The sequence below is a fragment of the Bos javanicus genome, chromosome 17 (genome assembly GCF_032452875.1).
Source record: "Bos javanicus breed banteng chromosome 17, ARS-OSU_banteng_1.0, whole genome shotgun sequence".
In the NCBI taxonomy this organism is placed as follows: domain Eukaryota; kingdom Metazoa; phylum Chordata; class Mammalia; order Artiodactyla; family Bovidae; genus Bos; species Bos javanicus.
In genome coordinates this window covers 11,921,271-11,940,253 of record NC_083884.1, presented here as the reverse complement: position 1 = coordinate 11,940,253, position 18,983 = coordinate 11,921,271, and the positions used below count along the sequence as shown (strand labels likewise).

The window sequence follows — 18,983 nt, the reverse complement described above, 5'->3', positions numbered from 1 at the left end:
GGCTATTATAAACAGTGCTGCGATGAACATTGGGGTACACATGTCTCTTTCCCTTCTGGTTTCCTCAGTGTGTATGTCCAGCAGTGGGATTGCTGGATCATAAGGCAGTTCTATTTCCAGTTTTTTAAGAAATCTCCACACTGTTCTCCATAGTGGCTGTACTAGTTTGCATTCCCACCAACAGTGTAAGAGTTCCCTTTTCTCCACACCCTCTCCCGCATTTATTGCTTGTAGACTTTTGGATCGCAGCCATTCTGACTGGCGTGAAATGGTACCTCATAGTGGTTTTGATTTGCATTTCTCTGATAATGAGTGATGTTGAGCATCTTTTCATGTGTTTGTTAGCCATCTGTATGTCTTCTTTGGAGAAATGTCTATTTAGTTCTTTGGCCCATTTTTTGATTGGGTCATTTATTTTTCTGGAATTGAGCTGTAGGAGTTGCTTGTATATTTTTGAGATTAGTTGTTTGTCAGTTGCTTCATTTGCTATTATTTTCTCCCATTCTGAAGGCTGCCTTTTCACCTTGCTAATAGTTTCCTTTGTTGTGCAGAAGCTTTTAAGTTTAATTAGGTCCCATTTGTTTATTTTTGCTTTTATTTCCAATATTCTGGGAGGTGGGTCATAGAGGACCCTGCTGTGATGTATGTCGGAGAGAGTTTTGCCTATGTTCTCCTCTAGGAGTTTTATAGTTTCTGGTCTTACATTGAGATCTTTAATCCATTTTGAGTTTATTTTTGTGTATGGTGCTAGAAAGTGTTCTAGTTTCATTCTTTTACAAGTGGTTGACCAGTTTTCCTAGCACCACTTGTTAAAGAGATTGTCTTTAATCCATTGTATATTCTTGTCTCCTTTGTCAAAGATAAGGTGTCCATATGTGCGTCAATTTATCTCTGGGCTTTCTATTTTGTTCCATTGATCTATATTTCTGTCTTTGTGCCAGTACCATACTGTATTGATGACTGTGGCTTTGTAGTAGAGCCTGAAGTCAGGTAGGTTGATTCCTCCAGTTCCATTCTTCTTTCTCAAGATTGCTTTGGCTATTCGAGGTTTTTTGTATTTCCATACAAATTGTGAAATTATTTGTTCTAGCTCTGAGAAGAATACTGTTGGTAGCTTGATAGGGATTGCATTGAATCTATAAATTGCTTTGGGTAGTATACTCATTTTCACTATATTGATTTTTCCAATCCATGAACATGGTACATTTCTCCATCTATTAGTGTCCTCTTTGATTTCTTTCACCAGTGTTTTATAGTTTTCTATGTATAGGTCTTTAGTTTCTTTAGGTAGATATATTCCTAAGTATTTTATTCTTTCCGTTGCAATGGTGAATGGAATTATTTCCTTAATTTCTCTTTCTGTTTTCTCATTATTAGTGTATAGGAATGCAAGGGATGTCTGTGTGTTGATTTTATATCCTGCAACTTTACTATAATCATTGATTAGTTCTAGTAATTTTCTGGTGGAGTCTTTAGGGTTTTCTATGTAGAGGATCATGTCATCTGCAAATAGTGAGAGTTTTACTTCTTCTTTTCCAATTTGGATTCCTTTTATTTCTTTTTCTGCTCTGATCGCTGTGGCCAAAACTTCCAAAACTATGTTGAATAGTAGTGGTGAGAGTGGGCACCCTTGTCTTGTTCCTGACTTTAGAGGAAATGCTTTGAATTTTTCACCATTGAGGATCATGTTTGCTGTGGGTTTGTCATATATAGCTTTTATTATGTTGAGGTATGTTCCTTCTATTCATGCTTTCTGGAGAGTTCTTATCATAAATGGATGTTGAATTTTATCAAAGGTTTTCTCTGCATCTATTGAGATAATCATATGGTTTTTATTTTTCAGTTTGTTAATGTGGTGTATTACATTGATTGATTTGCGGATATTGAAGAATCCTTGCATCCCTGGGATAAAGCCCACTTGGTCATGATGTATGATCTTTTTAATGTGTTGTTGGATTCTGATTGCTAGAATTTTGTTAAGGATTTTTGCATCTATGTTCATCAGTGATATTGGCCTGTAGTTTTCTTTTTTTGTGGGTTCTTTGTCAGGTTTTGGTATTAGGGTGATGGTGGCCTCATAGAATGAGTTTGGAAGTTTACCTTCCTCTGCAATTTTCTGGAAGAGTTTGAGCAGGATAGGTGTTAGCTCTTCTCTAAATTTTTGGTAGAATTCAGCTGTGAAGCCGTCTGGACCTGGGCTTTTGTTTGCTGGAAGATTTTTGATTACAGTTTCAATTTCTGTGCTTGTGATGGGTCTGGTAAGATTTTCTATTTCTTCCTGGTCCAGTTTTGGAAAGTTGTACTTTTCTAGAATTTGTCCATTTCTTCCACGTTGTCCATTTTATTGGCATATAATTGTTGATAGTCTCTTATGATCCTTTGTATTTCTGTGTTGTCTGTTGTGATCTCTCCATTTTCATTTCTAATTTTATTGATTTGATTTTTCTCCCTTTGTTTCTTGATGAGTCTGGCTAATGGTTTGTCAGTTTTATTTATCCTTTCAAAGAACCAGCTTTTGGCTTTGTTGATTTTTGCTATGGTCTCTTTTGTTTCTTTTGCATTTATTTCTGCCCTAATTTTTAAGATTTCTTTCCTTCTACTAACCCTGGGGTTCTTCATTTCTTCCTTTTCTAGTTGCTTTAGGTGTAGGGTTAGGTTATTTATTTGACTTTTTTCTTGTTTCTTGAGGTATGCCTGTATTGCTATGAACTTTCCCCTTAGGACTGCTTTTAAAGTGTCCCACAGGTTTTTGGTTGTTGTGTTTTCATTTTCATTAGTTTCTATGCAAATTTTGATTTCTTTTTGATTTCTTCCATGATTTGTTGGTTATTTAGCAGCGTGTTGTTCAGCCTCCATATGTTGGGATTTTTAATAGTTTTTCTCCTGTAATTGAGATCTAATCTTACTGCATTGTGGTCAGAAAAGATGCTTGGAATGATTTCAATTTTTTTGAATTTACCAAGGCTGGATTTATGGCCCAGGATGTGATCTCCTGGAGAAGGTTCCATGTGCACTTGAGAAAAAGGTGAAATTCATTGTTTTTGGGTGAAATGTCCTATAGATATCAATTAGGTCTAACTGGTCTATTGTGTCATTTAAAGTTTGTTTTCTTTGTTAATATTCTGTTTAGTTGATCTATCCATAGGTGTGAGTGGGGTATTAAAGTCTCCCACTATTATTGTGTTATTGTTAATTTCCCCTTTCATACTAGTTAGCATTTGTCTTGTTGTGGTGCTCCTATGTTGGGTGCATATATAATTGTTATACCTTCTTCTTAGATTGATCCTTTGATCATTATGTAGTGTCCTTCTTTGTCTCTTTTTACAGCCTTTGGTTTAAAGTCTATTTTATCTGATATGAGTAATGCTACTCCTGCTTTCTTTTGATCTCTATTTGCATGGAAAATCTTTTTCCAGCCCTTCACTTTCAGTCTGTATGTGTCCCCTGTTTTGAGGTGGGTCTCTGTAGACAACATATATAGGGGTCTTGTTTTTGTATCCATTCAGCCAGTCTTTGTCTTTTGGTTGGGGCATTCAACCCATTTACATTTAAGGTAATTATTGATAAGTATGATCCTGTTGCCGTTTACTTTATTGTTTTGGGTTTGAGTTTGTACACCGTTTTTATGTCTCCTGTCTAGAGAATATCCTTTAGCATTTGTTGGAGAGCTGGTTTGGTGGTGCTGAATTCTCTGAGCTTTTGCTTGTCTGTAAAGCTTTTGATTTCTCCTTTGTATTTGAATGAGATCCTTGCTGGGTACAGTAATCTGGGCTGTAGATTATTTTCTTTCATCACTTTAAGTATGTCTTGTCATTCCCTCCTGTCCTGAAGAGTTTCTATTGAAAGATCAGCTGTTATCCTTCTGGTAATCCCCTTGTGTGTTATTTGTTGCTTTTCCCTTGCTGCTTTTAATATTTGTTCTTTGTGTTTGATCTTTGTTAATTTGATTACTATGTGTCTTGGGGTGTTTCGCCTTGAGTTTATTCTGTTTGGGACTCTCTGGGTTTCCTGGACTTGGGTGATTATTTCCTTCTCCATTTTAGGGAAGTTTTCAACTATTTTCTCCTCAAGTATTTTCTCATGGTCTTTCTTTTTGTCTTTTTCTTCCGGGACTCCTATGATTTGAATGTTGTGGAATTTAATATTGTCTGGAGGTCTCTGAGATTGTCCTCATCTCTTTTAATTTGTTTTCCTTTTTTCCTCTTTGACAGCCACTTTTAAATCAATGATATTAGAACAATCCCTTGCACTGTTCACAAAAATAAACTCAAAATGGCTTAAAGATTTAAATATAAGACATGACACCATAAAACTCCTAGAAGACAACATGAGCAAAACATTCTCTGACATAAATTATAGCAATGTTTTTGTAGATCAGTCTCGCAAGTCAATGTAAATATAAGTGAAGTCATTTAGTCATGTCCAGCTCTTTTGTGACCCCATGGACTGTAGCCCACCAGGCTCCTCTGTCCATGGAATTTTCTGGGCAAGAATACTGGAGTGGGTTTCCATTTCCTTCTCCAGGGGATCTTCCTGACCCAGGGATGGAACACAGGTCTCTCGCACTGCAGGCAAACGCTTTACAGTCTGAGCCACCAGGGAAGCTCAATGTAAATAAAAGCAAGGCTATTAAACAAATGGGACTGAATTAAACTTACTTTTTTGCACAGCAAAAGAAACCATAAACAAAATGATAAGATAACCTACAGACTGTGAGAAAATCTTTGTAAACCATGCAAATAACAGGGCTTAATTTCCAAAATATACAAATACTTCATACAAATCAATATGTAAAAAATGAACAACTCAATCAAAAACGGGCAGAAGACCTAAATAGACATTTCTCCAAAGAAGACATACAGATGGCCAATAGAGACATGGAAAAATGATTAACTTTGCTAATTATTAGAGAGATGCAAAACAACACTACAATCACCTCACACTGATTAGAATGGCCAACACTAAAAAGTCTACAAACAATAAATGGTGGAGAGAGTATGGAGAAAAGGGAACTCTCCTACAATGTTGGTAGGAATATAAATTAGTGCAGCCACTATGGAAAACAGTATGGACATTGCTTAAAAAACCAAAAACAGAACTATGATATAAGCCAGCAATCCCATTCCTGAGCTTCTATCCAGAAAAGACAAAAATTCTCATTCTAAAAGATTCATCCACCACAAAGTTTATAGCAGCACTATTTATAACAGCCATGGAAGCAACCTGAGGGTCCATCAACAGATGAATGGATAAAGATGTGGTATATATATGCAACAGAATATTACTCAGTCATAAAAAAGAATGAAATAACGCCATTCGGAGCAGCATGGATGGACCTCGAGATTATCATATGAGGTGAAGTTGTCAGAGAAAGACAAATATCACATGATATCACTTTTATGTGGAATTTAAAATATGATGCAAACGGATTTATAAAACAGAAACAGATTCACAGACAGAAAACAAACTTATGGTTACCAAAGGGGAAGAGGGTGAAAGGATAAAATGGGAGTTTCAGATGAGCAGATACAAACTGCCATATATAAAATAAACAACAAAGTCCTACTATATATCACAGGGAACTATATTCAATATCCTGTAACAAACCATAATGGAAAAGAATATAAAATATTCTTTTATGAACAAAGTGATATATATGTATCACTTTGCTATATATCAGATACTACCACAATGTTGTAAATCAATATATATATATAGAGAGAGAGTTGAAGTAGAGTTGATTTATACATATATATATATATATATATATATATATGGATATATATGTGGACCCTTTTTATCAAATAATGCTTAAGCAGCCAAATTAAAACATTTGACTGTTGTTGTTGTAAAACTAATTGTTCAGCTCTCCCCTCAGGTTTTACGGTATTGCTGCTATTTACTTGCTAAGTTGTGTCTAATTCTTTGGGACCCCATAAACTGCAGCAAGCTAGGCTTCCCTGTCCTTCACCATCTCATTGATTTTGCTCAAACTCATGTCCACTGAGTCCATGATGCCATGCAACCATCTCATACTCTGTCACCCACTTCTCCTCCTGCCCTCGATCTTTCCCAGCACCTGAGTCAGCTCTTCCCATCAGGTGGCCCAAGTATTAGAGTTCAGCATCAGTCCTTCCAATGAATATTCAGGGTTGATTTTCTTTAAGATTGACTGGTTTGATCTCTGCAGTCCAAGGGACTCTCAAGAGTCTTTTCTTCAGCACCACAGTTTGAAATAATCAGTTCTTCAGTGCTCAGCTTTATTTTGGTCCAACTCTTACATCTATATGTGACTACTGGAAAAACTACAGCTTTGACTATACCGACCTTTGTCAGCAAAGTGATGTCTCTGCTTTTTAATACACTGTCTAGCTTTGTCATAGCTTTACTTCCAACAAATAAGTGTCTTTTAATTTTGTGGCTGTAGTCACTGTCTGCCTTGGTTTTGGAGCCAAAGAAAATGAAGTCTGTCACCGGGTTTTCATTTTGTCCCTATCTATTTGCCATAAAGTGATGGGGTCAAGATGCCATGATCTTAGTTTTTTGAATGTTAAATTTTAAGCCAGCTTTTTCTCTCTCCTCTTTCACCTTCATCAAAAGGTATACAATATAGATGAGAAATTCAAATCATGGAGTGGAAAATAAAATATTCCAGATGAGACCCCAGTTTAACAGGTGAGAAGTATTTTAAGATGACCACAGGTTTTCAGAAGTTTCAAAAATAACTATAAAGACTATCAGTAACCAAAGGTGAAGACCAACGCTTGTTTTGTGACACAGTTAGTGCTCAATATAACAGGTTATAGAAGAAAAAATTTTTCCCTGAAGTTTTATCTCTTTGGTTATATTAAAACACAATGTCATTTTGTAGAAATTATTTTATAAGCATGTTAAGGGATGCATTTATTTAACTGTCTAGGCTTAGGCTAGGTCCGCTGCTACAAGGCAAGACAAATCATCCAGTTGTTTCCTACTGATTCTAAACAGGGTTCACAGCAGACTCAAGCAATTAAATAATCAAAATGAGCTGAACAAAACGGTACAGAGTTGGTGTGCTCCAGACAGACATTAAATTGAATCCTTACATATCTCTTTTTTGTGTGTTCAAACATCTGCTTCTTTCCAGTGATTGTTTGGAAAAGAAAAGTTTAAGGGATAGCGAGGTTGATCATCCACAGGACGGTTATCAACCTTCATTTGAAGGGACCACAATGCTCACAGGTTGCTTGCTTTACCCCTGGCTGGCCCTGCCTTCCTAGAGTATATGTCCATACCCTTCTTATAAACATGTCTGTCCCAATCGTTCATCCAGCGAAGACTGCAGTGCACTTAGTTTATTTTGTTCAGCACCTTACACTTCATTGGTGTTGGTGTTTTGATATTTAATTAATTATTTAGTTAATATTTAATGATTATTATATTGGCAATGATAATTACATAATGAAGATCCGTTTTCAATGCATTAGACATTCTAAGTGCCTTTGGAATAATAATTTTACCTTTTAAAACACCACCAGTTGTATGTATTTACAACTGAAATACAGATAGGAACAAATCAGAATTTGACACAATCTATATTTACTTCTGGGCTTCCCTGGTGGCTCAGCAGTAAAGAATCTGCCTGCCGATGTAGGAAACGCAGGTTCGATCCTTGGGTCGGGAAGATCCCCTTGAGAAGGAAAGGGCAACCCAGTCAAGTATTCTTGTCTGGGAAATCCCATGGGCAGAGTAGGCTGGAAGGCTACAGTCCATGGGGTTGCAAGCGGGTCGGACAGAAGTGGACTAAACAACAATAACAACAATATTTACTAGTACTATTACTACTACATAGTAATACTCTGTATTACTACTACATAGTTAATACTACTACTACAAAACTATTTAAAAGCTATATCTTGGATATAAGGTAACATACCAAAAACCAAGGCCATAACTTTGATAACTTTTCTTATTCTTACTCTATCTTGGCTAAATATAATGCAGTGATTAAATGGAGTACACAATGATCACAATATGATGAGTGAATGCCATATCATATATTTTCCATGGAAAAAATTGTATCACAAGTTGTTTATGTATATTTTTGTTCAATTTTTCTGTTTTAAATGAAACACTGGGAATATTGTTTTTGCACCTGATCGTTTATCCAGATGTGCTCAAAGGAGAGATGGATGTCTTAATGGTAGAAGCATAAAATGGAAGCTTTCCTCAAAGAAGAGATCTGGAAAGGTTACGGTGAACCACAGTCACTGAAGCGTACTGCCTATGTGCTCTCTGCTTTTTTAACCTGTGAGAGGTGACCTGATTTTCTCCTCTCATTCAAGGTCATCACCAAACTTCCAGAAATTTAAAACATAAAATAATATGGAGGAGGAACAGACAAAGACGAGTTTAGGTGCAAGTTTAAAAATACCACCTTGGCTTAAAATAACTTATGATGAAAGGGTCACTTAAGAAGGGCACTGCTTAAAATTTAAGCAGGCAGTAATGGAAAGTGACAGACCTCAAACAATCTAAGTCTTTCACAGTTGAGTGAATTCACAGTGACAGCAAGACAAGGAGGTGCAAACTCACCTCTGCAGGACCTTGGCCGTGGCTTCATAGGCTCTCCCCAGGCTGAGATCATCATCCAGGTCTGCAGAGATTTTGCCGTAAGTGTTGAGGACCTATGGGGAAAGAGCAATACATATTAAACATATAACATGACCAGATTCACTGATGTTTCGTTTCAAAACAGAAAAGATCCAAATTAATAGTTGTTTTTCAGGTCACCATAAAATTTTTTTATTAAAAATTCATGTTGGTTTGGTTTATTTTTATCTATTGTATTACTCGTTTCACAGCGATCTCTTTGAGCCTTGACAGTGAAGTCTTACTTTTGTAAAAATAATTCTTTTCCTGCACAATCCAAAATCTTCCAATTGATATAACTTAGGTGTGAATAAAAACTGAATGGGTTACAACATTATTTGAAAATATAGGACTATTATCTTAGGTAATATAAGGCAGATTACAATAGTCTACTAGGGTAGGTTAAATATCACTTCTCTTCCTATAAATAGCTGTTTGAAAAGCATGAATTTAGGTGCCAGGCAATTTCTAAATCTATCGTTTTATTAGAGGCATATCTCACAGTTTGTACACGTGTTCAGAATACACTAAAACTATTTCTTACAAATGTACTTCATTACCAACAATCTCTTCAATAATCAAAAGATTATGGCTGCCACAGCCAAACATATGATCTTAATTTAACACTGACATCTCATGGTATGATTTTCCTTTTTATTCTATTTCCTTTTCAAGGGCTAGAAGGAGGAAAATAAAATTCCTTCTTCCTCCTTCATTGTTACTTGACCCAACCTATTACACACATGAAGACACAGGAAATCTCTAAAGACCTCTATGGAAATCCTTTTTGCACATTTTCTAAGAAAGAATTAGTGAAAGTCATTTGACAGCGTTGAGAGAGGGAAGATGGACATTCAGGATGTGTCTTCAACCTGAATTAGGCATCTTAGAAAGTTTGCATGTTAGAGACAATGTTGCTATCCATCTTTACTTTCTTAAAGTTAATATTTAGGAAATAATTTTAGTGAGGCCATGGTGATACCTCCTAATTTGTGTGTGTCTGTGTATGGTTTACTAGTGACTGTTTGACATAATACTGATATTAAAACTTACTGATACATCTTGACCTGGTGTTGTAATTCCTGTTAAACCTGTGAAGTTCAACAATTCGATTCTTATTTTTAAGCCTCTTAGTAAGTCTTGTATGAACCTGAGAATTTTCTGTTCACTCTGTCCCACACAAATGACTGTCTGATATGACATGACATACAGCTTTCTGAGTTAAAGGACAGAATCTTTGAATTTTGTGAATTTATAAGAGACTTTATTAAATCCAAACATCAAAATATTTAGGAAGAGACTGTCTAGTGTCTCTTTTGGCCTATACATGTTTTATATGACATTCTAGAAATTTAAAGATCAAATATTACTATATTTTTATGTAAAAAACAATTTATTCAGTAAATATTGTTATTGGATGCCAGTGCTGTGATAGACCCTGCATGCTTGCGTGCCAAGTTGCTTCAGTCATGTCTGACTCTTTGCGACCCCATGGACTATTATATATAGCCTGCCAGGCTCCTCTGTCCATGTAATTCTCCAGGCAAGAATACCGGAGTATGGTTGCCATGCCCTCCTCCAAGGGAATCTTCCTGACCCAGAGATCGATCCTGGATCTCCTGCAGCTCTTGTGCTACAGGTGGATTCTTTACCGCTGAGCCACTGGGAAAACCCAATATTAGACCCTGGAAAATCTTACAGAGAAGAAAGCATGCCTACAGACCTTCAAGGCATTTACAGTCTAGTGGTACAGAGGTTTGCACTGACGCAGCTGTCTGAATTAGTAATGACTGAAGACAAGTTTCTCCAGAGCTTCAACTGCTTATCCTGCACCATGCTCCCATGCCCCTGCTCACTGTGAACCCAGAAGCAGTAATGTAACATCTGGAAGTACCCAGAATTATCCTAGGACTGTGCCTCCTTTGACCATGGTTAGGAGGATAGGTGCCCAAGACAGATAGGTAAACACTTCAGTATTGATGACTCTTCTCCCACACAAGTATGCAGCACTCCCAGGGAGCAGCCGGGGCAAATACCAGCTCAGTCTGGGCTTCTAGTTTTGACCTTGGACTTGGTTTTACAGAAGCTTCCTCATGGAACATGATGGGGTTGGCTGGAATGAACATTCACCTTAGAGGAAGAAGACTGGGATGCAAGATGCACTTCTACTACACCCAACACATCTGGCCTAAGAAATCTCCCTGAGAAGCTTTCCTCAGAAGCAGAAATGAAAACCTCCCTGAGAGGTGTGAGATAATACAGAGAGCTATTTGAACTTGGGATGAGAATTTTCTGGGACTCTGCTAACCAGCCATCAGGGAAGAGCTCCTGGAGAACCCCTCCTCAGAGTAAAGACAACACATTCCATTTGTGACTTGAGAGAGTTCATCACTCAGGTTAAACACTTTACCTAAAAATAGGAAGTATACAGGCAGTGTGAAAAATATAGTTCATTACTGGCCCAAAGGGGAATACATTATATATATATATACACACACACACATATATAATATACATATATATGGTATGTGGAAAAATAACATAACATTATAAATTGTGTAGAAAATAACTGTTGGTGGGAATGTAAATTGGTGCAGCCACTAAGGAAAATAGTAGGGAGGTTCCCTAAAAAACTAAAAGTAGAGCTACCATATGATCCAGCAATCCCACTCCTGGGCATATATCCAGAAAAGACAAAATCTCTAATTTAAAAAGATATGTGCCATACAATATTGTAAAGTAATTAACCTCCAATTAAAATAAATAAATTTGTATTAAAAAAAAAAAAGATAAAGGCCCTTATTTAAAGGCCTTTCCCATTTGAGGATTAAAGGAATATACTTATCTCCTTCAAAAAAAAAAAAAAGATACACGCATGCCAATGTGCACTGAAGCACTGTTTACAAGACGTGGAAGCCACCTAAACGTCCATCGACAGATGAGTGGATAAACAAGATGTTGTATATGTACACAGTGGAATACTACTGAGCCACGAAGAATGAAATAACGCCATTTGCAGCAAATGGATGGCCCTAGAGATTAGCATACTAAGTGAAGTAAGTCAGACAAAGATAAATAGTATAGGATATCATCTATATGTGGAATCCAAAAAATAATACAAAAGTATCTATGTACAAAATAGAAACAGACTCACAGACATAGAAAACAAACTGTTAATTATCAAAGAGGAAAGGGAGAGATAAATTAGGAGTACAGGATTAACAGATATACACTACTATGCATAAAATAGATAAGCAACAAAGGTTTACTTTGGGGACACTGTTCAATATCTTGTAATAACTTATAATGGAAAATAATCTGAAAAAAAAAACTGATTCACTTTGCTGTATATCTGAAACTAACAACATATTGTAAATCAATTATTCTTCAATTCAAAAAAATGAATATTAAATACCTCAAAAAAACTCAAATTGTGTAGAAAATAAAGATGTGTTATATTGACCTTACAGTAAGTTATGTTACCTGCTTTTTAATTAAGGTGCAATTTGCAAATTAATGAATATCGATCAACTTAAATCACTAGACAAATAGTGGAATCTTCTTTACAAAGAATACTTTAAGTGAGAAAATACAGTGTGGAAATCTGAAAGATCCACTGTATTTGATTGAATATCCCTGTGGCATGCAATTTGTTGGAAACAAATCTAGTGTCTGGAAGGTTAAATTCTGTCATCACAAATCAAAGATAAGAGAAGAGAAAAAAGAATATCAGGTGCAAAGTATTTTGATGCATTCAAAACTCATTGTCGTGGTGGTCATTTAGTCGCTAAGTCTAGGGGAAGGGAAATTCATAGTTTTTGTCTTTTCTACTTTCTAGGCAGCTCAATGTGTTTGGTGAAAATGCCACATCAAAGATGGTGCAGTTGGCTGCCTGGTTTCCCATCATTCCAAAGTTTCAAGGTTTAATGCTTAGGGAAAGGAGGGGAAATACTTTTCTGTCTCCTTTTGGCATGGCACAGAGCATGCCCAACTCAAACTAATAAAGATCTGTGGCATGAAGTTTAAAACGGGTTTCTGCACTCTGGCTGGTGACCCAAACTGCCATTGTTTCTGTAGGAAAATAACCCATGGAAAATGACATCTAAAATAAGTTACAGCATCTAGCCCATTTGAGATGGTAATTTTGTAGCTTTTCAAAATTTTCAGTAATCTCCACTTCTTTTATTTCAGATTTTTGGTAATTTTTCTATACACATTTCTTTGTCCACTTACTACCTTCCTCCCACTACTCTCTTCCTTAGTTAATGCAATACTTGAAACCAGTTGGGACTTTTATTCTGAGGGCATTGACCAGGCTTTGGAAGGGCCTTATGGGAAATTAATCAAATCTCCCTCTGGGTGCTCAAATTTTCTTTAAATACCTTAGACTCGAGTCAGACAGGCTTACTACTGAGCTAAGTGACATGTGTCAAGTGACTTAGTATCTGTGAGTTTTATTTCCTTGGGTATAACATTGAAATGAATAAAGTCTACCTTGAAAAGATGTTATAAGGTTCTACTCCTAAGGATTTGAATGAAGCACCTGCTTAGTTTTCCCAAGTCTTATCTGAGTGGTTCTCAAACGGGGGTTGTTTGTCTCATAGGGGATATTTGGCAATGTCTGGACATGTTTTAGGCTGTCATAATTGGGAGAAGCCAGGGATGCAGCCCAACAGCCTATATACCCCCTTCTCCCATGACAAAGAAGTGACCAGTTCCAAATGTAAATAGCACTGCCATTGAGAAATTCTCATCTAGTCTTTGCTAGAACAATTTTCCTGATGGGAGACTATACTCCTGTGAGACTAGGCACTGAATCATTGGAGAGTTACATGAAAAAAGTTTTTTAGTTAAGTTGAATCAAAATCTATACTCTGCCTGCTAGCCAAGGTTGTGTTTTGTGGGACAAGGTAAGTCCATTCCTCTTTCATGTGATGGTTCTTCCAATACCTGAAAGAGCTATGTTTTCCTCCTTAAAGCCTCCAAACTCACAGAGGCATCCAGGACACTCCCAAACAAGTGAGGATGAAACCCCAACAGTTTTGCTCAACATTTGAACATTTTATTTCAAATTTTGTCTACAAGTCTAAGAGTTCTGGAAGAGTTTAAATAAACCCAACTGCACCAAAATACATTTATAAAACCACAACAGGGATCCATCAGACTTGTCTGTAAATAAGAAGTTATGAGCCCATTGCCTGGGGTGCATTTTTTAAAATCTTTTTCTTCCTTGCCCACCATAAAAAGGCAGCAGAGTGAACGTTTTGTTATACAGCCCTACACAAAACCTGAATTGTGTCACTTTATAACCAAGGTGCACCACTGAGCTCTACACTGTGCATTACTTTGAAGAGAAAAAGGAAATGATACAGATTTATTCTTGTGCAATAAGAAATACAGAAATAAAAAAATCAAGTTTGCCATCTTGAGCTTGAAATCATTGTCAAATCTTATCGGAAATACATTTATTCTGATTTCTGGCAATCTAACCCCCTTTAGCCATTTCACAGTTGGTGAGCAGAAAGGATGTTTCTGCCTCATTTACAGCGTCTGAACATGATTCAGACAATCAACTGCAACATTAGTCAAAGAAATCAGTGGCTAATGATTTCTGACAAGCGCTGCAGTAACAGGCTGAGGACCAGACTGGGCAGCAACGGCACTGAGAGCATTTTACTAGTGACAGCAATAGGCGATGGGAGAAGGCGATAAAAATGAGGGTAAACAGAACTGTTTCCCCATCACGTAAAGGCTCTTATACACTTTCTGCAAAGGCATGGTATCTGACATGCAGTAAATACAGTAATCTTTTGCTTCAAATATGTTATATTGAATGAACACTGAGGACAATCAAGTGTGCAGCTCTGCAAACAATAACACATGAAGTAGTTAAATATTCTGCATTCTGCTGAAACTATACCCTTAAGTTAGGAGTAGTCTAGCATTACTATTTATATTGATCATTTGGACTGTGTATTCTTTCTCCCTGAAATGCATTACTCATCATTTAAACTGTTACAAACTGACTGTTTACATCACCTGACACAGAAAGGGAAGGCTGATGGCCCAGTGCAGGAAGAACCGAGTGTTAAAAGACTGAGTTCTTGCTTTTCTTAGGCCTCAAGCTCAGACTGTGACCCTGGACAGGTCACTTGGTTACCTTGAGCTTCAGTTTCCAAGTCTGAAAGATAAAGGGGTAGGACCAAAGGATCTAGAATTCTCCGTTCCAAAAATATGATTTTGATTTTAGACTACGTTGATATATTAAGTAGTTGAAGATATGTCCTAATTATTTTCAATCATTTATCTTTGGCTTCAAAATCCCTGATGAATTTATCTTATGTTTAATTTTTTTAAAACAAGAGAAACTAAATGATAAGTCATTTCATTCACTTCAAATTTTATTTTCAACCTTTCTTCCTTATTTGAAAAATATTGCATATTCTTAATGAACTGCTTTTAAAAAAATATCCCTACCATGGAGTAAGTGATAACAAGAAAGGCTAAATCTACAAAGCTTTTGGTTCATATTAAACAGTGATTGTTACATACACAATGATCAGTGCTGTTCAAAGATAGTAAACATTTTTATACCTTGAAATATTTAAAAATTGGATGAAAATTCACTGTGAATTTCACTTAAATTCATAAACTGAATTAGAATTGCTGGTTAATCTCTCACATATTAGGAGTTTACATTGCATTTTCAAACGCTGCTGCTGCTGCTGCTGCTAAGTCGCTTCAGTCGTGTCCGACTCTGTGCGACCCCATAGACCGCAGCCCACCAGGCACCCCCGTCCCTGGGATTCTCCAGGCAAGAACACTGGAGTGGGTTGCCATTTCCTTCTCCAATGCATGAAAGTGAAAAGTGAAAGTGAAGTCGCTCAGTCGTGTCTGACTCTCAGCGACCCCATGGACTGTAGCCCACCAGGCTCCTCTGTCCATGAGATTTTCCAGGAAAGAGTACTGGAGCGGGGTGCCATTGCCTTCTCTGTTTCAAAAAGCTATAAGGGTAGAAATAAATCTCAAAAATTTCCAAGAATTTTCTTTCACTAAAAGCTCTCTATACATACATTCAATATATAGATGACCCTCAAACTCCAAAACAATGAAACAGAATTCCACTTACAAACAAAAGTTTCCTCAGTAGTAAATTGGAACATATTACTTAAAACTGTCATTTTCTAAATCAGTCAATATATGTGTGTACTATATTAACAAGAGACATGTTCACAAAGAATTTTTATTCGAATTCTCAATGATTATTTTCTATGCAGTAAAGCAGAAAGCATGGAAACATTTATCTTGTACAGCCCAATCATGGTGTGAGTTATATTTATAGCTCCTTGAAAAGAAAATTTCCCTGCCCTTTATTTCCTGTTTGGGAAATCCACAGGAGGTTTTGCTGTGTGTTTTGTAGAAGGCCCTTGACCAAAGGCATCACTGAGGTGGCCAGACAGGAAAAGTTCTGTTCAGTGGAAGAACAGAGTGATCAGTTAGCTCAGTCATGTTCTCTGAGGAAATTCAGGAACACCACACAGAGGGGGCAGAAGTGAGAAGGTGCTCAAAGGCCACCAAGAGAGTGGTCGAGTCACGTCAACAGAGTGGGCCAGACAGACGACTACTGCTAAGAGGGTGATGAGGAAACGGAGCCCCTCTTCTCCCAGGACTCCTCCAGTTCCCGAGAGTCTTTCAGTTTGTGAAGCCAACTGTCCACTGACCCTAGGGACTCACGGGCTATGCTCTCCCTTCTGGCCACGGGAATCTTTACAAGCAATGACTTACCAGAGGTCATCTGCATGAGCCTCTTTCTTGCACCCAAAGGAAAAAGCTGAGAAGTGCTGAGAGTTAAAAGAGTTCTGTGGAACTCAAGTGGCAAGTAAGTAACTTCAAGCCTTTCTCCCCTTCCATGTTTATCAGTGAAAAATGATACAGGCGGATTCTTTCTACAGCGAGAGTTGATGCAGGTTACATAAAATGATTAGAGATTTCACTGTCAGAAAAGATTTGAAGGGAAATTTTTGCATATTTTTTAAACTAACAAAGTCCCCAGTTCCACTCACTGGAAAAGACCCTGATGCTGGCAAAGACTGAAGGCGAAAGAAGAGAGTGGCAGAGGATGTGATGTTTGGATAGCATCACCGATTCAATGGACATGAACTTGGGCAAACTCCGGGAGATGGTGAGGTACAGGGAGGCCTGGCCTGTTGCAGTCCATGGGGTCACACAGAGTTGGACAGGACTGAGCACACACACACAGTTGTTGAATGATTGTGGCTGAGTTATGGAGGGTACTGGTAACACAGTACCTGCAGGAGCATTAGGACAACAATGTTTATAGGAGGATGAAAAGGGAGTGTGAGGAATGATTATGTTATACTTAGGATAACATTACCAGCCACTTCAGTTGTCTGCTATTTATGGAGACTAAAGAGGGTGGTGGCAAACAGAATCAAATGAAGAGCCCATCAAATTTAATTTGGCCAAACAGGTACTGTCACTTTGACCATGCAGAAATGGCAACATGTATGTCTTACTGGAATGTGCAGGACTCTGGAAACCTCCCTCCAGCCCCAAAGACCTCCTGCTGTCAGGAATCAACTCAGATCTCTCCATCTCCATGCCCCTCTGCCTGTACTGCTCTTTCTGATTTCATGCACGACTCTTCTGGTGGGCAGACACACACATACACACACACACACACACACACACAGAACACACACACACACACACACACACACACTCTACTCCGTGCTGTTTCACCGCTGAGTAAAGCACCATATGTATCTACTTAATAATGTTTCTCTCTCTCCAATTAGATCACAGGTGCCACAAGATCAGGAACGATATCTGTTTTTCTCTCTGTTGTACCCTTAGCTCCTAGTCTTATGATAATGTAGAAGTGAAGAGACGCGGGTTTGATCCCTGGGTCAGAAGATCCCTTGGAGGAGGAAATGGTAATCCATTCCAATATTCTTGCCTGGGAAATCCCATGGACAGAGGAGTCTGGTGGGCTACAGTCCATAGGGTCACCCAGAGTTGGACACAACTGAGCACACACACAATTGTTGAATGAATGTGGTAGAGCTTTGGAAGGTCCTGGTGATACAGTACCTGTAGGAGCATTAATGTGGATATAATGAGCTGTTGTATTACATAATATAATATTGTATATAAATATTTACTTGGCTCAAAGGAAATAAGCTCATATATTAAGTATTATATAATATTAATATATTACATATAATGTATATCAGAGCTTAATATATATTAATTATATTATATACTGTTTTGCCTTATAACTCACTCAATAAGGAAAAAATACAGCACTTTAAAACTATGGTAAATAGAAAGCATGTGAACATTTTTAGTTAACAGCCATCCTGGAGAGTTCAAGTATCATAACAGCAAACAAGTCAGACTCCTAAAGGAAGATTCAAATGACATTTTTTTTTTTTTTTTTTGCTGTGCCAGGTGGCTTGTGGGATTTTAGTTCCCCAACCAGGGATTAAACCTGGGGCTGCAGCAGTGAAAGCTATGAGTCCTGACCACTGGAACGCCAGGGAAGTCCCTATATGACATTTTAAAATGACAAGAATTCCCCTATCTAAATGTGTGCCTATTTCATCTGGTCAAATTTCTAACTAAACAACTTCCCCCATTATGAGCCCAAGTGGAATTTAGCGAGGAGGAAGATTAGAGGCTGAAATTATGTTAGATTCGTCATGGTATCTTGAGTCATTCTTCCTCCCTGTAGAAGGATTATAGATCACTTTTTTCCTCTCTTTTAATCTAGACAACTACAGTTTCTACTCTAAAAGCAACAAGTCGGAGAGCTGAGCAATGAAAAGCCACTAGCTCAGTGATACACCAAGCTCCTCAGCTTCCCCTGAAATGGCCACTTACCAACCTCCCTCCATTGGACCATTTTGCACAAAACGGTTTCTGGTTCCACAGGGAAGGCTCACGGAGGGTTCTATATTAGCAAGTGATGACCTGGAAGGTTTTAATAAACACTGATCCTGCGACAATTTCTGTATTTCTGCATGAACCAATTACCACTAGGAGATTTGTCTTTCCCGTGGAGGAAAAACCATCATCTATTCATAATCCCTCTTACTAGATTTTTTCCTCATTTAAGGCTGGATTCAATAAAATTTCATTCTGGTTCCCCCTTCTCAGAAATCCATAAAAGCCTTGAGAAAACATTTTGAGCATATTGTCTCCGTACAATTTGATATCCTTTCCACCACAGGCCATTACTCTGGTAAACTCAGTAAACCCTAATTTAGATCCACAATGTAATGCTTTCCTATCTGGCTGCGTGAACACGTTTCTTGAAAATAAAACAT

The 18,983-nt window shown here is 37.5% G+C and overlaps 1 protein-coding gene across 3 annotated transcripts in view; it reads right to left on the bottom strand.

Moving 5' to 3' along the window:
- Positions 1-18,983, bottom strand: part of TTC29 (tetratricopeptide repeat domain 29) — a 277,872-nt gene that overhangs the window by 147,069 nt on the left and 111,820 nt on the right. For all 3 annotated transcript variants that reach the window (XM_061384054.1, XM_061384053.1, XM_061384052.1), the window contains exon 9: positions 8,575-8,666. In XM_061384054.1, coding sequence (XP_061240038.1) covers positions 8,575-8,666 — 92 coding nt within the window. The remainder of the gene's footprint in view (positions 1-8,574; positions 8,667-18,983) is intronic.